General features: G+C 47.7%; 1 protein-coding gene across 1 annotated transcript in view; it reads left to right on the top strand.

Annotated features, from left to right (window-relative positions):
* RECQL5 (RecQ like helicase 5) overlaps positions 1-18,746 on the top strand; it is a gene marked incomplete at its 5' end in the record, with an annotated part of 37,515 nt that extends 18,769 nt beyond the window's left edge. Inside the window, 12 exons of the mRNA XM_084273454.1 lie at positions 10,466-10,693; positions 12,123-12,222; positions 12,714-12,750; positions 13,509-13,567; positions 13,714-13,790; positions 14,243-14,336; positions 14,799-14,939; positions 15,374-16,041; positions 16,258-16,336; positions 17,204-17,455; positions 18,433-18,505; positions 18,614-18,746. Coding sequence (XP_084129580.1) covers positions 10,466-10,693; positions 12,123-12,222; positions 12,714-12,750; positions 13,509-13,567; positions 13,714-13,790; positions 14,243-14,336; positions 14,799-14,939; positions 15,374-16,041; positions 16,258-16,336; positions 17,204-17,455; positions 18,433-18,505; positions 18,614-18,714 — 1,909 coding nt within the window. The 3' untranslated portion in view covers positions 18,715-18,746. The remainder of the gene's footprint in view (positions 1-10,465; positions 10,694-12,122; positions 12,223-12,713; positions 12,751-13,508; positions 13,568-13,713; positions 13,791-14,242; positions 14,337-14,798; positions 14,940-15,373; positions 16,042-16,257; positions 16,337-17,203; positions 17,456-18,432; positions 18,506-18,613) is intronic.
* Between the last annotated feature and the right edge of the window lie 2,602 nt (positions 18,747-21,348).

Here is a 21,348-nt window from a genome sequence, read left to right as displayed (position 1 = left end):
CTTTTAAATCCATTGTAAGGGTAAAAAAAAATCAGAACTAGCTGGTTTCCTAGGGGAGGAAAAATCTATAGCTACGGAAAGACCTTTGTGCAACGTAGCAGGGAGGCATAGCTGTGGCCTTCTGACCTGAAAAGATTACTTCAGAGGCTAGGGTTAAATAGTTCTTTCCGGATGACTGCCGTACCCCGAGTGAGCTGCTCCAGAAACGGCTGCTTTATCCTCTGCACAGTGCTGCAGGATTCTGTGTCAGCAGGTTTCCAGTCTTGTTTCCATTCCAAGAGATGGCGGCGCAGGCAGAGGTGAAGCGATTTGTGTTTCCGCTCTTGGCTCTGGAAGAAAAACTTACTGTAAAAAAAAAAGAAGAAAAAAAGTATTTCTGGCCTTAAAACTCTGAAAATGGGGGTGTTTCTGCCTGCCCAGAGACTCTCCCAGCAAGGAATCTGCTGTAACCTTTTGTACCATGCTTTGGGCTGCACCAGAAGCAGCAAGTATAAGAGCAAGGCTTCTAAGTTTGGGTATATGGTGTAAAATTACTGATTAGGATGGTAGAGCTCCACGTGGATTAGCAAAGTGCCTAGCCTAAAATGAGCTTGTCATCTCAGTAATGGGCATTCTGCTGTCCTTGTATCTGATCTGGAGCTAAGGTTTTATTCTAAAACTTGTGAGGAATGTTGCTTGTTTACTTTGGTTTGAGTTTCTTCACGGGCAAAGTTTGATGTCGGTAGTGCAGCCTCCAACCTCCCTGTGAGGAAGCAAATGTTTTTGTGCTCAGCTGCACTTGTGACTGCAGGCTGGTTCCAGGCCTCTGGCTGTGTGGGGATTTCTGCTCATGGAGCGTAGCAAAAGGGTGAAGAATAAATCTCTCTCTTTTTTTTTTTTTTCATTTAAAGTAACCATGCCCCATGAAAGCTAGTTACACTCATGTGCTTCTGTACCTTCCATTCTACTTGTGGTGTCAAGGCTTTGATCATGACCAGCTTTGATCATGATCATTTTCCAATTCATTTCAGCACAACCAAGATCTTACCCCAGATGTTAGCATAAGGGGGTGTTGCGTGACTTAAACAAGTTGTCTGCATTACCAGCCTTATGTACAACACACCAGTGATGACATTACTGACAAATTTCAGAGTGGAGCTGTAAGAATTTATATTATTTTTCATTATGCTGTGTCCAAGTAAGTTGCCAGTTACAAGCAGCAGTAGAGGCCAGGTGGTGCAGGATATTTGGTTGAAGCAGCAGCAGTAATGATTGTTATTAAACTGGGCAACTCTTGTGAGGTTTGAAACTTCAGGTTATGGGTGTTAACTGAAGATTTACTTTCTAAGTCTGGAGCCTAGAACAGCCACCCAAGTGGCACCTCACAGATTCTGTGGGGTTTGGAACAAATGTCATTGCCTGCTGGTGTTTTTCTCAACTGGGAATCCTTGCTTTGTTGTCCTTCCTCAAAACCACATCCACTGCGGATGGGAACCCTCCAGAGCAGAGGAGATGTGGCTGTTGGGACAGCAAAGATGATGGAACTTGGCATGAAAGAAATGTTGAATGACTGTAGTGCAGCATGGTTCATAATGCACTGTCAGACTGATGTCATGAACTTTTGCTCTGTAGCTGTAGCCAGAGATCATATGAAGGGTGCCACAGAACGAGAGGGACACAAAGGTATTGGAGAGTGTCCAGAGGAGGACAACAAGGATGGGGAAGAGTCTGGAGGGGAAGTCATATAAGGAGAAGCTGAAGTCACTTGGTTTGTTCAGCCTGGAGAAGAGGAGGCTGAGGGGAGACCTTATGGCAGTCTGTGGCTTCCTGATGAGGGGGGGTGAAGGGGCAGGTGCTGATCTCTCTTTGGTGACCAGTGATAGAACCTGGCTTGAAGTTGAGACAGAGGAGGTTTTGGTTGGATATAAGGAAGGGGTTCTGTACTGAGAGGGTAGTCAGGCAGCATTGCCAGTGGCACCAGATCATCAAATCCTCCTGCTCTCCTCTACGTTACAAGGCCTGACAAGGCCTTAGGCTTATTTGGTTTTAAGGAAAAAAAGACTGATTCTGCCATGTGCTGTGAGCTGTGAGTCTTGGCTGAAGAAAGAGCACAGTAATAATGCAGGGGGATGCCTGGCATCTCTGGGTGAGCTGCTCAGCTGTAAGGAGAACATGACCCTTTGAAACCAAAGCAGCATGTCCTACATTTAGGCCTTTTGTAGATTTAGATTCCCAGAAAGTGCTAATACTCATTTAATGCAGATTCATCTTGCTGTGCCCACTGAATAAAGCTGTGAAAATTGCCATAATAGCACTGAAAGTATCTTTCTGAACTGTTTTAATGGACTTAGGCCTTACTGAAGCACTCAAGTTGGCTGCTCAGCCCTTTGGAGAATAAAGCCATTAAAAGGCCTCAATCTAGACGTTCAAGAGAAAAGCCTTGGTCGGGGTTTCTTTATGCTGTGATCTGGGCTGTTCTCTGTTTGCCTTAAACTAGTCAAGTTGCTTCAAGTATTTTGTAATTGACATAAATTGATCAGGATGTTTTGGTCTGTCTTTGGCTTGGAAAGCTCTATCCTATCGGTGTGTCTACACAGGTGCATCAGAAGCTGAGCCCTAGGGAGTGGGTGAGCTTAAATTTACTGTTGAGGAAGGAGACACTTGTTTAGTCATCACTCCAGTGGTGTTTGAGCAGCCTATTTTAGTGCAAAGAACATGAATTTGAGTTTGTGGTTTAGCCCCAGGACTGGAAGTTGGTAAATGCAGGCAATCTTCCTGGCCTGCCGCTGACGCTTACTGCTTGTGTGACTCTGGATAAGTCATCCCATCCCTCTCTCAGGTGACTTCATCTCTGCGAGGCAGCAGGACATGTAAGCACCCCCAGAGGTTTGGTTGCTAGTTGCTATGTGTCTAATGTGCTTGGAAATCTTTACATAGAAAGATGATACCTTTTGTTGCAGTTACAAAGTGAAATGACCTTTGCTTGCTAACTGCTTGCTACACTTCAGTCACTGAACCCCTTTAGGATGAAAGTGTTGAAAGCAAGGCTTCCAATCTTGGTTGCTTCTTACCCAGCCATGCTCCACAGAGTTGGTGTTTCTCTTTTTACATGCCCCCGATCCACTGGTTTTACTGTAGTCCCTCTGAGAATCTTTGCTTGCATGCATAGTAATTTAAAAATGGAGACAAAGCTCTGGAGGGGTGAGTCTGTTGATGGTGTCCTGAAGCTGCCAATGCCTCTAGTTTTAATGCTGCGAGTCCCAGTGCAGGAGAGCTTGATATCCTCCACTGTGCCCATCGCCTGCAGCAACAGCACTCCCAAGACCTTACAAAGCAGGACCACCCTGATGTGCCCAAGCAAGTGGAATGTCAGGTAACATTCTCATTGCAACGTTGTCTTTTTCCCAAGACTGTGTCTGTGGGAGAAGCAAATGCTGAGTGTTGTTCTTAAGCAGGCAAGTCAAACGAGTCAGTTGAAATTGGACTGATACAGGGATGGGAAGCCTGTATGGATTGTGGTAGTTTATTCGGTAAGAAAGCTTAAAAGACGATCCCAGCCTGATGGAAGGAGAGCACTGAGCAGCTGAAGGGGAGGGGATGCTTTTTATTCTGGTCTGAAACTTTAAAGTCAACTGACTGCATTTGCCCAGTCCCTATAAGCCTACCAGCTTTGTTCTTGGTTCCTGAAACGGGCTTCTGGTTTCGTAGGGATAAGGTCTGCAGTGCTTCCTGCCCAAACCAGTGCATGGCTGCTAGGTGTTGTTACAGTGTAGATGCATTTTGGCAGAACATGTAATAATTCCTGTACAATTGTTTATTGTTCTAAATTTGCAATGTACTTTTGAAATGAAAAGGGCTATAGAAATATTATCAGTGGATGGTTTTCCCTCATCATTGTTAAGGCAGTGTTTGCTGCCATGGCTGTAGCTGACCAACTATGTGACTCTGTGTTCGTGGGCAAGCCCTTTTTTTCTAAAACAGGAGTGAACGGAGCCAGACAGACCTATAATTCATTCCCAAATGGATGAAAATAGTTTCCAGTATCAAGAGAATTCAGCTTTTTAACAGCACACACCCAAACTGGAAAATTGCAGCTCAATGGCATGGGAGAAAAGCTTTGACGCTGTCAGCTGGTCTGGAAAAGAAGGCCACACATTCTTTCAGATTATAAAGCTGCCTCAACTGGGTAGCCATTTGGCTGGACTACCCTGTCATCTCCACCAGCCACTATTTGGAGATTGGTTTTGAGGCAGCACTGTAAACGTTCCTTCCCTCCCCTACAACCTAATATTAGGTTAATATAAAAAGGCGCTGAATTCCCTGCAATAGCAGTTTGAGAAGCTGAGGAACCCACTGGGGCTCTGAGCTGAGACTCTCTACACCTCTGCAGAACACGCTGGCTTTCTCCAGTCCATCCCACAAACAAGTCCACAAAAACCCATGAGATAATTCCTCACTACTGGTCCCATTTTTAAGAACAGGGGAAACCAAAGCATGGAGCCATCCAGTGAAAGGAAAAGGTCAATTTTAAAAATAAACCTGTAGCTTGTCTACAAGAGAACTTTTTTTAGGGTTGCTGATGCTTGAATCTAGCCTGAAAGTCTATTCTAATATTAGCAAAATAACCAATTCCCAGCGAGGTAGCTGAGTGCCTGTGAAAGCCTTGTGAACAGTTGCCTCACAAATGTACTGGGATCTGTCAGCAGTTTGGTGTTTGAGGTAAGGCAGCCAGAGCCCCCTGAGAGTGCTGGAAACACCTTCTCCAGCATCTTTCAGCCACCTCTGTGTCCTGTCCTTGGCTGATCTCAGAGCTGCAGGTCTCAGGAATGACATGCATTTTTGAGGTTCTTGAAATATGCAGGTCTAATCCTGGTAAAGGCGGCACTTGGGTGTAGGAACTCAAAACTGAAGGCTACAACAGCTGCTTCTGCAGAAGAACCCATTTGAACTGTATCAGCAGTGGTTGCATAGGGTAGTGGTGGTGAGGGGTGGGTACTGCTCTTCTTGCTCTCCTCCAGTCCCTCCAGTCCCTCCAGTCCCATGTGCTGTTTTGGGTGGGGGCTGGTGTTACGGACGGGTTCTGCTCTATCAGACTTGGTGCCCTTCGTACCTCCATTCCCATAACCGATTCTGCCTTGCAGTCGGGCTGAGAGGCCCATGGGCTGTGACAGCTGTAACACAAGCCATGCCCTGTTCCTTTTATCCAGACATGTGTTTCATATTCCTTATTCCCCCCTCCGCCCCCGGCATACACACAACACGGCTGTGGCTGGACAAGCCCCCAGCCAGAGCCCTTAAAGATTTTCTTTCTGCAAGGCAAACTTGGCCTGTTTCCCTCTCCCCCAACTCCTCCCTCCTTCCTTTTTTTTTTCTTTTTTTTTCCATAAACTTTGTTTTTCCTGTACTTTATTTGAGAAAAACATCTTAACTGCAACAAACAACTTACAGAGACCCTTCATTAGCAGGGTGGAAACCTCCCTCCATCCCCCTTGGACCTAGGGCTAGACTGGAGGCGTGTAGGTCTTAACTGCTACATCTCACACAGGCAGCTCCAGCTCGGTGTTTGTACAACACGTAGGTCAGAGACCTGCCCTTCCTTCCACATACATGGGAATTGAGAGAAGTGGAAATACCTGATCCTTAACATTCCTCCCTACAGGCATGTGTAGGATTGGGAAGACATTTTTCTGTGAGAACTGGCTTTCTGCCTCTCTCCCTACCTGTTTGCAAACACCTGCCAGCCCACGTGGCTCCTGGAAGGGACAAGAGTCTCAGCTCTGTGCTTCCACACAGAGTAATTGGCTTCAGGTGGCAGAAAACAAGGGCTTATCTGGCCAGTCTCCTTGCCAGCCCCCCTTCCTGTACCCAGCAGCAAAGTGGAGGTGGGAGCACAGGCTGTGGGACACTGCTCTGTAAAACCAAGGCTCGGACTCTGTGATCATAAAGATCTTTTGCAACCTAAACGGTTCCATCCTTACACAATTTCATGTATTTGGAGAAATACACCTCTTCCTTCCTTCTTACTGCATTCAGTCTTGTTACAGTAAACCACAGACCGTGTGTGTATACGCGTGTGTTCTCGCTCTCCCAGAGCAGTGGTTTTCCCTGCTCTTTCAATACTAAACCAGATACACTGGCTGTTTGGGGTTTTTTTTTAGTGCTCTTGTTAGAAGCTGTGTAAAAATTTTCCGTTTCTTTCTATTGGATACAGATGCTTCACTTGCACAGTGTGCTGTTTCCCTGACCAGGGTTTGTTTTCTAAGCTCTCTGCTTCGGGCTTTGGGAGATAAAACCTAGCTCCATCTGGGAGGAGCTCTGGAGAAATGCTGTGGCTGGCACCCACTTGGTTTCACGTGCACTCGCCCGCTAACGGAACACACACCACTGGTAACAGAGCAGCAGACCAGCACTCTTGTCCATATTATGTTAGTATATCACACTGTGTTAACACACGGGCTCATCGCTGTGGAGAATGCCCTGCGCTGGACGTGCTTAGCAGCGAAGGTCACATTGTGTCACAGCAACAGAAAGAACCAGCAGCCAGCCTTCCTAATCAGCAGAGAAGTTGCCTACTCCTCCTGCTCGTTCCAAGCAGTGCAAGGCTGCAGGCTGGATCCTTTTGTTAGCAGCACGGCTGCAGCGCCGCTTGCTGCAGCCCTGTTACAAGCTTTCCTCTCCCCGTTTTTGCTCCCCAGTATCCCTCGCAAACAAACTCAGCCTAAGCAAGCCGGGCTGATTCTGCAGCCCACCGTAGGGGAGAGCTGCAGAAGCTCCAGCTCCCCGCTAACCTGCTTACGGCTGCCCAAGACCAGCAACAGCTCAGCCTTACCCCAGCGCCGCCGCCAACTCTCCTGCTCCGCTTGTTTCCTCTCGGGGCTTCTTCAACTTTCACACCAGCTCTCCCCCTTATTCCTGGCTTGTGTCTGTCTGCTCCTCGCTCGGCTCCTCAGCCCTGCCGCTGACAGCCAGCTGTTGTCTCTGCCTTTCCCTCTGTGTGTTAGTGGTTGTCCCGGCGATGCGAAGTTTCGTGTTACACGTGTGCCCGGGCGGGGGGCGGGCGGGAGGAGCCGGCGCTGGGCGAGCTGCCGGAGCGCCCGGCCACCCGCACTTGTTGCTCGCTTCCCCACCCTACATCTCCCTCTTAGCAAGAGCGTTCCTTTTCCCCCCTGTAATTACGGCTTTTCCTGGAGCCAGCCTTGACCTGATTCTCTCTTTGCGATAGTGCGTGTGTGTGTGAAAGCGATCAATACGTCTTTGTGCTGCCCGGTTTCCTCCCAGCCCCGGGGATGGAGCTTTTCCCTGCTGCTCTCCGAAGGGGCAGGGTGAGATACTGCCCGGTGTGCCGCTGACCAGGGAGCAGGGGTGATGCTGGGCTGGGTGGGGAGTTTGCTCCCCGCCCTTGGCCAAGTCATTTCCTTTAGTGATGCCGTGAGTTTTGTGGCTTGTGTTCTGGGGACAGCTGACACCCACTGGCTTGGCGCAGGGCTCATGAGGTTCAGGTGACACTATTGCAAAGGGCACGGGCCTTCAGACAGGTGCAAAACGGTAATTTCTCACCAACCTTGTAATTGCTCTTCTAGTTGATAAAGCTCGTTAAATAGCTTTTATTCAGCAGCTGATTTGCTTCAGTAACTGATTTGTCCTCATAGGATTTTTGTCTGTTTTTAACGCTTTAATTTCTTGGCTTTACTCCAGGACTTGCTGGAGTGTTGGGTTTTTTCCAGGGGGATGGTTTTCTTCTGGTATATTTTGGAAGAGGCAAAGCTTCTTTAGGAATGTGTAACTTTGCTGCTTCTCTGACTGTCCACCTGCTTCTACTAATTGTAGGAAGAAGGGTCCTGTTTTACGTGGTGTTCAGAAGGAGGAATACCGAAAGGAGATACAGTGCAGGTGGCTGTGTAGGCAGTTTAGTGCTTTCCTGAAATGTATTGCCACAGACAAACCATGTTAATCAACTTGATTGCTCTTTGCTCTTCATCCTATCCCAGGATGTCAAATCTGGGTAGGATGTCTCAAATGAAATAATGGGTTTGTTTAGATATTTTAAAGACCAATGGTCAACTCGTGCATACTCCTGATGAAGGGTGGGGGAGGCAAATTATACAGTTGCATATTTAAAAGATGAAATAATTTTAGGACAGGTATAATAATACAAACTGCCATTAATTTATGTAAATCAGATCTCCATTCTTCTGGGCCTCATGTTGGGGTCTCATGTGACTCAGGAAGTTTTCCCACCACATTAATGCATAACCAACTGTTTCAGGATCTCATGTATTGTTAAGCATTAATCCAATAGCTCTCTCCAGCATCCCTATTGGTAACTCTGGTTTTGACTTTAGTTGTAGGACTGCAATCTTAGTTCTGCTGCTGAATTTCTGTTATGACCCAATTTATGAGCACCACAGGCCAAAGTGGGGCTGTGGCCCCAGTTTGGTTAATTTGGCAGGTACTTAACATGAGGCTGGACAGAAAGGGCTTGGCTTTAGGAGCCAGATGGGCTAGAAACCAGAGCTTGACATTCCAGTGACTTCAGTCTCTGCTTCCACCAAAGCCTTCCCTAGGGCATGTTTGCCTTAAGGGACAGAGTGGTGTGTGGATGTCCCTCCCTGGTGAGCAGGCTGTGGGAGTGAGGAGAGGGCTTGACCATTCCTGCATGCCTGGGTTAACACTAATGCAGATCAGCGCCTGTGAGAGAGAGAGACATGGACTAATGAGAATGTCTGCCTGTTTTCTTTGGGGGAAACAAAAAGCTGACTTGCAGCTCGCTGACATTTCTATAGTCACGTTGCACTGGCAGGCCAGGCAGCACCAGTAGCTCTTTTGGAGAGGCAGGACAAGGGGATCGAATGTGTTGTCCCCATCGCGGTCCCCCCACCCTTCCCCGCCCTGTGAAAGGAGCTCATTGAGTGGAAGAGGAGGGTGAGTCAGTGCAGCTCTGCAGGGGGATATAAAGGCAGCTTTGTAGTAGCCCTCTCTAAGCTTTCAGCGCCCCGGCCCGTGCGGCGCGACGTCACACTGTGTCAGCCCTCCTTACCTGGGCAGCACCGGCCCCTTCACGCTCCAGCACGCACGTTGCATGGCGGTGGCGACAGAAGTCTGGAACCTGCTGCTTTGCTGCCACCCTCACTCCTCTGCTCGGTAAATTACCCTCCTGGGCCCTGGGAATGAGGGAGCCAGCTGCCGCTGCAGACCCGTGCAGGGTCTGTTTGTGATGCTCTGGTAGGAACACAGCTCTGTTCCCCAAAACACACGAGTTAAGAAGCTTTGTTAAATCACTGACAGGTTCACACACGCCTTGAAGGGTTTGTAATGAAGTGTTCACTCTCTTATTTTCCCCCTCTCTGGCCCACTTTTTCCAGATGAAGTTAGTAAGCCAACTAGGGAGCTCCTTGGTAGAAAAGAAAAATCTCCTCTTTGTTCTTCCTTGCAGTAAAATAATTCTCTTCTAAAATAACCCTTGTTGCTGCTGGGCTGCAGGGTTTGATGTCTTAATGCTCGATGAACCGAGTGTTTCTGTGTATCTGGTATCAGTGTTTTGATTAAAAGACAACTGGCCACCTCTGCTGTGAAACCTGTTTTAAAAAGCTGTACGTTCTGTCTGCTTTCTTTAAAAAAAGGAAAAGAAAGAAAATAACTTCCTAGTTTCTTCTTTCTCCAGGAAAATCGGTGTCTTTACTGTTTAAAGTCAGGGATTGTTCTAGAAATTACTTCCTGTCAGCATTGCTAATGAGCATATCTCTGTCACCAAACTTTTCTCACATACTCGAGCACACTGATGTCTGCCAGAAATGTTTTGGAGATTCCTGGAAGAATCTAATCATCTTCACATGGCTTGTTTGCTAAGGCTGGTATCCTGGTTGTGCAATACTGCATGAGCAAATAGAGTGTTTTTTCAGAGATGTAGGGCCCTACTAGAAGTTTGGCTGCTGATTGAGTCCCAGGCTGTATTATCCAAATAGCGCTCCCTTGTGACCTCAGTCTGGACTCCAGTTCTGTGAAAATATGTCCCTGTTTCTTCAAATGTGGATTTGTTCACCTTCAAAACACAGACAATAAAATTAGCAGCTCTCCAGTGTGAAATAACCCTGAGGGGCAAGGAGCAACAGGATGCCTTCACCTATTTACCCTGGTGCCATTCTGGTTTAGCATGGAAGGTATCTGGTCAACGATGCAGAATGAAGAGCTGTGTGTTTCATCCATTGTGCCTTTTGCAGATATCAAAGACCTGAAAGCATTTAGCAGAAGAGATTGACACCGTGCTTTGTTTTACATGTGGGGAGGTACAGGCAAAGACACCTTAAACAGGGTGCTAGAAACAGAAACCCAGTTCTGTGCCAGAGCTTAATCCCTGTGATTCCTGCTGGAACAGGCATTTGCTGCCAGAAAAAGACTCAAGTTTTTATCAAAAGACACATCATTGCATTTGGAGGGTGGAGTTCTGGTCACTAAAAATAACCAGATCCTTTTCCCTTTTGTTTCCTAGATGTCGCCATGCTGCCATAGCCAAGTACTTTGGGGATGTCACCCCAGCTTGTAACAAGTGCTGCGATTACTGCAAGAACCCAGGGGCAGTGAAAAGGCAACTGGAGTCACTGGAGCGCTGCACCAGCCGCCAGAGCAAAACCTGCATTGGGCCCACAAGCTCCTCCTGGGACAGCTATGACCCAGAGCTGTATGAAGGCGGGAGGAGAGGTTGCAGAGGCTTCAGCAGGTTTGTCCTTGGTAGCTCAAACTCAATGTATAGAAGCTATCAGAGACAGGAGAGCATCTCCCAGCTGCCGGCCCAGCCACTCCTATTTTCAGCACTTTTTCCTGTGTGGTGGTATTTTCCTGCAACTTCCTGGCAGCAGGAGCTGGAATTTCATTTTCCACACGCTTTGGCAGCCTTGATCACATTCATGTCCCAGAGAGAGCCAAAAGCTGTTTTGCCTGACCTAAGAATTGCCCTGCAGAATGTCAGTGGTTCAAGAAGCTTGCCTGAAATTTTTTGAAAGCAGTAAGTGGGCTCAGCACACTCACAGTCACAAGGAGCAAAAATGTTTAAATTGAAACCAACATGACAGCAAAGTATGACACGAGCCAGAGTTCATTCCTGACTTGGTATGGCTGTCTGTGGGCCAGCAGGCTGGGAGGCCACTGTCAGGATGTAGTCATCATGGAGGGTGTAATGGGGTGCCAGTGTCAGCTGCTGCTGCAGATTGCCACATTTTTGTGTTTCCCTATCAGGCTGACAGCAAAAGGAAGATGTACAGTGGGAAACACAGATAGTTCTGTAAAAGGCTTGGCAGCATGGAGATGACAGCTCCTCCTCCTCCTCCTTCTTCTCTGGCTGAGATGCAGCAATTTCACAGCTCTGCCAGGAGATGTGAAGTGCTGTTGGCTGGCTCAGTGTCTGCTTTCCCTTAAACAGTTTGAGACTGGTAGCATTGTTCTCCAGGCAAATCCAGCTGAGTCGCAGGAAACTGGTGTACGTGTGACCTAAGCCCATGTTTGATCTCAGGACCTGAAAAGACAGGGCCAGTGCTGTTGCACAACCCCCTGTTTGCTGCTTGATTTATTGAGCCTCTCCATGACTTTGTTGTAGCTTTGCCTTGGAAGTTGTAACAGTCAACAGCCTTAAAGCTCTGATTTGTGATGCCTGTAAGTTCTGGCTGTGACAGCTGTGGAAGGCAGGGAACTCTTGGGCTACAACTGTCAAGAATCAGCTGCTGCATTTCAGTGTATTAGAGATGGGGATTTCATTTAATGTCTATGAACAGCTGAGGCTGAGGAATGGATGCTTTACCTGTCTGCCACCTCTGCTCCAAGGGCAGTAATGACTGATAGATGGGTCTGCGACGCAAGGCAGCAGCTCCTCAACTCCCTGGGAGAAGCTAGCAGAGCTTCTGAAAAGGAGCCCTCTATTCTCAGAGGCTACTAGTTCATGTCACTGCTTACTAGTTCACAGGATTAACAAATCCCATCAGTTTTTGGAGGACACTCATTACTATCCAGGGAGAGGGATGACAGTGAAACTAAAAGCTAAGACTTGTTCAGAAAGGATGTGAAACACATCATCTTTTGGCAATACTTTCCCAAGCCTGTCCCCCAGTTAAATGCTGCTGAAATGTTTATTCTTCTTGTTTTCCTGCCTTATCCAGGTATGATGAAGAAAGTGGTGGGAACTGGGATGAAGCTGATGAAGAGAATCGGAAACGGGAGTGGAACAACTTCTACAAAAAGCAGATGAGTCTGCGCAAAGTGAGTCGCTGTCCCTTTGGAAGGGAGGCACAGGTTAGGGAGGCACAAAGGCTTCCTGGAACTAAGGAAAGTCAATGACTGCATCTGGCTGATGCTTGTTCTGTTTTGTACTGTTTGTACCTCTGCTTTTTTTTAATGTGTTCTTCATATTGGGGTCAGGCCTATGGCATGAAGAAACGCAGCTTGTTCCTGTACTGATGTCTCTGCAGTGCTGATCAAGAGGATCCTGTTGTTTTTAATACCTTTGATATTAGTAAAACCAGATTTTTTCCATTCAGCTTCTCTTGTGTATTCTTATAGCAAAGGTGAACTTTTGGCTTTGATTCTCATTCTTCATCTTCTTTGCCCCCTTTTGGTGCTTTTACACTACCTTTGTAACTCCAGCATTCAATTTCCCCAGAGCAGGGGTATAAAATGTGTCTTTTGTGCTTTGAGACCTGCATGTGGGTTGCAGGAATGGAAATATTTGACTGATCTTTGTTTTCTTCCAGGGCAAAGAACCAGAAAAGGAAGATTTTGTTCCTCCAAGTAAATATCTTTTTTGATTTATAGTGGGTTTTCTTTGGGAGAAGAGAGTCTTGTGTTTTGCAGCTGTGTGTAATTTATACAGCATCAACACTGGAGGTATCAGTCCCTAGGCCCAGAGGTTAGGGGGTTGGCTGTGAAAGCTTGGCTGGAGGAGATTGATGAGAGCTTAGCTTTGGTCAGGGTGAAGATATGGAATGCATCTTTATGAACAACTTTTCCAAATGAGCAAGAGAGAAGGAAAACACTGTCTAACCTGACTTAGTGGGCTATTTCTGCAGTTGTTATGCAGCAGTTTGTGATTGGGCTGTAAAGAAGCTGCTGGAAACCTTTGCCGTTTGTACCTGTGCTGCTGGGGCCCTGTCTAGCAACACAGTTCTTCCACTGCTGTAAAAGAATACCTGGGAGCTCATGTTACTCTATTCAGCCTTTTTTTGTTTTGGTTGGTATTGTGGGGATCAGGAGCATTGAGTTTCCTTAGAGCTGGGATTCCTTTCCTGAGGTGAAGGGGTTTGGAAAACTGAGAGTCGTAAAGTGGATGTTCTTGTCCAGGGAGAAAAACCTCCCTTTGGCTTCTGCCCACTCTTTTGGGGCTTGTAGCTTCTCCAGGTAAAAAGGGTGGCTGTGGTGGTCCTTGGGGTGGCTGTGGTGGTCCTTGGGGTGGCAGTCCTGGACTGGCACACTCCCAGTGACACTAGAGATGTTCTCCATCAGCCCCAGCCGTGCTGTGACGCCTTTCCCAAATGCCTCTTCTGTGGTAGGTGCAGACTGCCCCTTGAAGGATGCCTCCAGCAGGAGAATCTCCAAGCTCACAGTGAAGGTAAGAGAGTCTGGTTTACATTCAGTCTTCTTGACTTGGAAAGAACGCCCAAGATTCTGCCTGCCCTGTTCTTACTCCTTCAGGGGTGGAAGTCTGAGGGGCACTGTGGCTTCTGAGAGCATGTCTGAGTATCCCATGTTTCCTAGGGACGGGAACACTGCTTGAAGATGCTGGAAGAAGCTTTGAGCACCAATCAAAAGTTTCCAGCAGCAGGAGAAAAAGGGTATGAAATTAGATGAGAGAAAAGGGCACATCGAGTCCCTTAACACATTACCATGCTCAGGGAATGCCTTTTTAAGTTATTTGGTCCAAGGGTGTAGTTTCACTTAACATCCTTCTTGTAGTGTTCAGGATCAGATAAGAGGATTCCTGCTAAATGATTCTACTAAATCAGCTTCATCCTAGAAGTTGCAATTCTTCCCTGTCCCACAAGATGGGGATAGTGTACTTCTCAAACTGAGCAACTGGCAAAGAGGACTTGGATTTAAACCCCCCATTCTGTTCTCCAGCAACGTTCCTTAGGACGTTGGATGTTATCCCTTATTGGAAGTTATTACTAATTCGTGCAGTGGAGTGAGTGAGTTTTGTACTTTTGGGGAGCTGCTTAAGCACTAGTGCTCCCTTTGCAGAGAGAGAAGTGTGTCTTGCCAGGAATCACCCCAGCCTGTGTTACAGGTCAGACCCTCATGCCTGTGCCGTGGACCTGGAGTATGAAGCTTTCCGAACCAGTAAAATGGCAAACTCATACAAGGCAACTGTGCTGAAGAAGGTAGGGCCATACCTCTGCTCTTGTTCCTTTGAACATGGCCTGGCCTCAGCTTGAGGGGAAATAGGGTAGAGTTTGTGTAGGAAGGATGAAGGAGCAGCTCTGCTTTGCCTTGGATGTTTTCCAAATCTTCCTTCTTGAGTTTGTTTCCAGGAGAGCCAGAATCATGTTGATTTCACATCTCTGTTGGCTTTACAGGCTTTGGAAACATACACAGGAGTGAAAGCCTACCCAGATATCCCCTGGGTCTAGCAATAAAGGAAGTGGGGAGTTCCTCAGACTGTCACTGATAGAGAAACCTTGGCTTAGGTCAGCTGGTTGCCATAAGTCTCTTTGAAGATGTTTCTGTTCTTAAGATGGGTGTCTCTCCAGGGGAGACATTTGGTTTGCCACTGTGCCTGTCAGTATGTACAGAGGCAGGACACACCAATTCCTGTCCACTCTCTCTTTCTGTCCTCCTTTCAGGTAGCAGAAATCAATAAAGCCTCAAAGCAGGGAGAGTTGTTCTCAGTCTTTGGGTCCAGAACCGGTGGCAACAGCAGCTTGGAAACAAAACCTGTGTCTCCAGCAGAAGAGGATTTCCTCCCTGCATCCCAGGTGTACTCGGTGAGTGAGTACAGATGGGCTCACAGCAGCTCAGGAGGGAATGGTGTGATTTATCTATCTGCTTTTCTATCATTTTTATTTTAAGCCCTTTGTGTGGCCATAGCTGTGCATTTCCACTGGGGTTGCTCTCCCTGTCTGCCCTTAGTGTTGGAGTGGGATCCTGTCAGTGATTCCCAGTTCTGTTCAGGCCACCAGCAAATACCTGCTCTAACCAAGGATGCCACTTGTATTCTTAGTGCAGGCCTGTGACTTTAACCTAATCCATTTCCCTGGTGTCTCAGGTGGTGGTTATGATAATGAGTTGGTTTCAGAGCCTTCCCCAGCTTCCAGCTGTGCACACTGGTGTACTGTGTAGCGTGGCTCCTTTCAGGGATCTGCACACAGGGCCTCCTTCATGCTCTCACACCCAAAATGTCATCTTCTTTTCTCCCTAGTTCAAACCCAAGCGTGTGGGAGCAGGATTTCCAAAGCAATCCAGCTTGTTCCAGACAGCTTCAGAACTGCTGAAGACCCAGGAGGAGAGTGATGCTAAGCCTGTCAGAAAAGTAGATTGTCCAAATGGGCAAGACAACAGCAACTGCAGTGTGGAAGTGGACACCAGAAACCCTGTTCTCCAGAAGAAAGAAACAGCAACCAAAGCAATGTGTGAGAGTGCTGGGGTAGAAGTACTCCTTGCTGAAAAGAAGGGACAGCAACCCAACCCAGACACAAAAGCTGCCCTTTGGGATAGTCCTAACAAGAAGTCCAGACCTAGCAAGAAGCAGCAAATGCTCGCAGAAGCGGCCAAAAAAGAATCACAGGATATCTCCAAGTTCTTCTCCCTCCCCAAAGGTGGGTCTAAAGCCAAAAGCTGCAGCTCAGCAAAGGGAGATGGCTGTTCTGCAAGCACGCTACCTCAGGTTTCTTCTCAAAGCATCTGTCAGAAGTCAGTACCTCAGGAAAACAAAGATGCTTGTGGAGAAGATGTGACTGGCCACTGCCAGGCAGATAATGAAGAGCTGCGAGAGAGAGGAGTAACACTGACCGAGAGGGAGGAGGATTTGAAGACCCAGCAGGCTGTTGAATCTGAGCTCCTTCAGGAGGAAATTGATCTAAAATCCAGGTAAGATTTCTGCCCATCTGTTCCCTGTGTTGCCCTGTTAGTGAGCTGCAGAGCCCCACCAGCCTTGTCCTGGAGAAGGGGAATCTGCATTAGATCTCCACGCTGGTGGAGGTGACTTGCTTTGCCATGGAGGGTTTCATGGCCACTGACAGTGAATGCAGGGATATTTCAGTGTGGAATGACTGAGGCTGGCCTTCTCTCCACTCTTTCCACCAGTGTTGCTGAAAATGTCACAGAAACTGAGCTAACTGTTGTGGGGGAAGGTGAGTGTGGGAAGCGACCAGGATCAGATGAGGTAAGACTTTAATGGATGCTAATTTCCTCTTATTTCTTCTGCCCATCTTGTGCCAAGTTTCTGTCTGGGAGTGATGCTCCTGGTCTGAACTTCACATGATAGCATTATTTATCTGGGGAGGGCCCAGCTGCAATGGAGGAGAAGCCCAGTTGCTTTGCACTCCTGGTGTCCCCCTGCCACCCACGGGGTGCCAGCGACTCAGACTGCAGTGCAAAGCTGCCCCTCCACCCTGCTTTGTTTTCTCTTCTCTGCAGCCCATGTGACTTACCTGTTGCTGAGGTCTTGCCTGGAATGAGTGTCCACCCCCTCTAGCTCTGTAATTAACTATAATTAGCAGGCTGCTTTTTCAAGCCAAAGGAACAACCCCAGGCCAGTGACCACTCAGAAGTGAGCCGTGCTCACAGCCTTCCTGCCGTTCAGTGTCTGGTTCTGCATTTGGCACCTCAAACTGCCTGGTAGCTGCCTCTGCTGAACAGAGTGCTTTTTCCTTGCTCTTTCAAACTGAACAGGAGTGTGGCACTCTTGAAGTGGTAGATTCTTCCTAAGAGGTGTATTCTCAGCAGACATCCAGGGAAATCTTTTCCTGATGGGTTTTGCTGAGTAGGATGGGGTCTGGCCATTAGCTGCCCTGACAGGAGTGTGGGGTAATTCTCCAAGTGGTAGTCTCAAAGAGCTTTCTCAAACCCCCTTGGTGTGGGAAACAGGGAACTATGTCTGCACAGCAAAATGGGTTGCACAGATTCCTGCATGGTATTTGAGAGACTCTGCAGGATGTGGTGAAGATCCCTGTTCTCAGAGGTTACTCAGAAGTGTAATCCTACCCCAGGGATTGGTGAGTTTGATTTTCTTCTGTCTCATCTGTCTCAGGATATGGAGAGTCCTGCAACAAAGCGGCTACGGACTGTGGCAAAGTCTTCAATTCTGTCACAGCCAGAAAGTAAAAGTGTTGGTCTAACAAAGAAGAAGGTGACTTTTGATCCAAACTTATCCCAGTGTGATAAAGAAGGAACCAGCAAGACCATACAGCCAGTGACCAAAGGCATGTCCCTCAAAGAGACAGCAGACATCGTTGTCAAATATTTGACCCCTTTCTACAAAGGTGGCAAATTTGCTTCCAAGGTAGGGCACAGCTCAAGGCTCTCTTGAGCAGAAGGAGGATGCATCTCCCTGGTGATTGGTTTCACTTCCATGTCATGTCTGGGTGTGGGCTCTTCTAGCGACTCCAGGTGCAGCAGCTCACATCTCCCAAGGAAGGGTTTGTGTGTGTGCGCCTGAGCGGTATCATGTGGGTTCCAGAGTTGTTTGTGAATGTTCTTGTTTTCACACTAAACTCTGAGTTCCTAAGAACTTCCCACCTGTGGAGTGGCAACAGGTCAGGTTCAGTTCTGGTCTCATTTACTCGATGTTTTACAAGAAAGGTGTGGAACTGTTGGAGAGGGGTCAGAGGAGGACATGGAGATGATCAGAGGGCTGGAGCAGCTCCCCTGTGAAGAGAGGCTGAGGGAGCTGGGCTGGTTCAGCCTGGAGAAGAGAAGGCTGTGGGGGGACCTCATTGCAGCCTCCCAGTCCCTGAAGGGAGCAGAGAAACAGGAGGGGAATTGACTTTTTAAAAGGGTAGATAATTGGAGGACAAGGGGGGTGGATTAAAGCTGAAGGAGGGAAGGTTTAGATTAGATATTAGGGGGAAGTTCTTTACAGAGAGAGTGGTGAGGGGCTGGAACAGGCTGCCCAGAGATGGGGTGGCTGTCCCGCCCCTGGAGATGTTCAAGGCCCCCTTGTGTAGCTCCAGGCCTGGAGGTTGGTGGCCCTGCCTGTGGCAGGGGGGGGTTGGAACTCTGTGATCCTTGGGGTCCCTTCCAACCCAGACCATTTTATGATTCTAAGATTCTGTGATTCTGTGAGGTAGCCTGTGTGTGCACATGCCTCTCCAGCACTGTGGGGCAGTGGTATTTGCAGGTCTGCAACACTCCTGTACTCTAAATCGTAACGGTTTGTGCTAGAGGCAGCCTGTGCTAAGGGCAAGACAAACGTGGAAACAGTCTGGTCAGGTAACCAATGGCTGCTGCTTCTGCTCTTTCCCTTCCCCAATTCTGCAGACTCTGTTCAAGGGCTTTGCTCGGCACCTGTCTCACTTGCTGACTGAAGAGCAGAACCCTGCCTGCAAGACTGGTGAGAGCACCCAGAATCTTGGGTTCTTTGATGCTAAAGGGATTGATGTCTTTAGAGGGGGTAGATGTCCTGAGTATCATCTCAAAGGTGGTGCTTTCTCTCTTGCAGTGAAAGAGGAAGCACAGAGACTCATCAAGGAGTTCTTCAAGACAAGGGTCAGGTGTGAAAGTGAGACAGACTGGCAGGAGCTGCAGAGCTCAGAGAGCTGATCCTCGCATCGTGTCAGCTGTCTTCCTTCCTCCAGCAGTGGGACCAGGGAACCTCGATGAACTCAGCCATGGTGGGTCTCATGAGAGTGCAGAAGTGAGCTTGCTTTTCCCACTGTGCTTTTGCTCACTTCTGTCCCTAGTGACACACACTTCCAGGAACCAGTTTCTGTGGACTCATGGAGCGTTCCTCCAATAACCAAGGTGCTGAAGCCCACTGGTACCTTTTGGCAAGAGGTGTGAAGTCTTCATCTGCCGTGTAGGTTAAGGGCTGCTGCCTCTGATGTTCTGCAGTGTCTCTAATCTCTGCAGCAGTCTGGGAAGGTGACAGCTTTTCCTACTGGGACTCTGCTTTGGGATGGCATCTGGCTTCCTAGATGTCTCCTCCCTTCACTCCCCTGTTTCTCAGTTCTTATTTCAGTGTTTCTGTAGAAGCCTTTTGCTCCAAGTTCACATGCTTTGCTCAGGGCTGCCAATGATGTTGATAGTTGAGTTCCTGGATGGAATGTTTTCCCTCAAAGGGCAGGAGGGGAGCATTTTGGTTTTACCATGCAGGCAATACCTGTTTTCTGAAGGTGGAGAAACTCGGATTCTTTTTCTTTTAATCTTCACTAATTTTGTTTTAACTTTGTCTCATTCTGCCTCCCCTTTAACTTCAAGGGTGATGCTGTTTCAGTATTAACCTCTCCAGTAGTGGTACCGAGGTTGCCAGCGCTTTTGCTTGTAACCCTTAAAGCCATATTTGCTCTCTGTGCCTCACCCACAGTTGGCAATACACAGGGCAATGCTGCTGCTACAGCTGGTGAAGGCACTGCTCTGGCCCTCAGATTGACACTGTGGTGCCTCTGCTGCTATATTTATAGAAAGACCTGAACCTTAGGGCTTGAAATAACCTGATTTCCTGGCACAAGTCCTTTCTGTTGGGTTTTTGTTGGGTTCTGCCTTTGTTCCATGCCTCCAGAGGCTGGTGGCCTCAGGCACTAGTGCTGCTAGAGGAATCTGCAGCCTGAGAGGCCATCAGACAGGCTTTTGGATCACTGTACTCAGAAGATGTATTTTTTTAAAATATATTGAAGGGTATGTGTGGAACTGACAATAAACCAATGTTAGAGCTGCTGTGCACTCTTCCTGAAAGCTTTTTCTTACCAATTAATCATACAGACTGGTATAAGATACATTAAGACTCCCTCACTGTGAATGTAGACATTGAAAGCTCATTTGTTATCTGAACAGACAGCTGATAAATGTAAGCCTGGGTTGGGATGGTGGGGAAGTGTATGGTGGCACACACCTCCAGCCCCTCATACCTGCAGGACTGCTCCAGCTAGAACTAGGAGGGAACCCTGGAAGTGCCTAAGAGTCACTTTCATCTTCAGCTTGCTCTGCTTACTGGAGGACTAAGAGCTTTACAAGAAGCTTTTACCCACAGAAGTATTTTTCAGCTGTTGCTGGATGGCTTCCATTTTACCTTCTCATTAAGAATCCTCTTTCATCAGCCACTGAAGCAGGATTACTATCTCTCCAGCATACAGTGCTTACAGCTGCTGTTTGGGTGAACTACTTAGAAATGCTTTGTTTGTCTTGTGCATGCCCTAGGTGAACCTGGATGGCAGGAGTGTTGTGCTAGATGGTTTCCAGAGGTCCCTTCCAACCCTGACAAATCTGTGCTTCTGTGAAGTGCTTTGTCACGCTGTGGGTGTTTCTCCCCAGATGAGATTTTCTTCTATGTAAGGCAGCCAAAGCTCAGGAAAGAGAAGGGGCATAAGGATAAATTAATATTAAGGTATCTTCCTGTTCCTTTCTTTCATGTCACCATAGCACTGCTGACAGAACATGCTTCAGCTGAGACCTCACAGGCCCAGCAAGCAGCATGTGAAGGGAAGTTCCTGACAGGGAAGATGGTGTAGTTACTGCTGGCATCAGCTCACCAGCAGAAAGCTGGCTGTGCACCATGGCTTGCATTGAGCACCCTCAGATCTACCCCCCTTCCCAGCCACTGGTGACAACCATTTCCTCCAGCATTGCCAGTTACCAGCAGCCCAATCGTCCTGTTAGAGGCAAAACAGTATCAGTCACATCACAAAACATCTCTGTGATTGTTTTATTGCCATCTCCTAAAGTGCAGCTGCTTCTCAGTTCAGCAGGATAGCTGCAGCAATAAAAATAAATTAAGCATTTTTGTACAACCTGGTTACTCTGCTATAATACAAGTTCCACTGGAATATGCTTTGTCCATGGGCATGGAGCCATCACTTGACTCTGGCAGCTGCATGGACAGGACAGCACTGACTTCTTTATAGTAGAGGGAAACATATGCATATAATTATGTCAGTAAGAAATCAATTAACAGTAAACTTTCTTAGCATTGCAGCTCAATCTGTGCCCCAGCATATAAGTTAATTGTATATTGACAGTGATCTGCTTTACAATTAAGATGCTTTCTACACACTTCTGCTTCCTAGATACTGCTTCAGGGCCTCTTGTGTAGCCACAGAGAGAGAAGCTGGCCTGCAGCAACCACCAGCGGGCAGTGCAGTCCCTTCATAGCCACAGGTCTCTAGTGAGTGTTGGTCTTTGCTCATGTTAAGTGAAAAAAGAAAAGAACAGTCCCATGCTGCACTGCTTGAAGGCAAATCC

Source organism: Gallinula chloropus, assembly GCF_964237585.1.
Source record: "Gallinula chloropus genome assembly, chromosome: 20".
Taxonomy (NCBI): domain Eukaryota; kingdom Metazoa; phylum Chordata; class Aves; order Gruiformes; family Rallidae; genus Gallinula; species Gallinula chloropus.
This window is presented reverse-complemented; position numbering and strand designations above follow the sequence as displayed.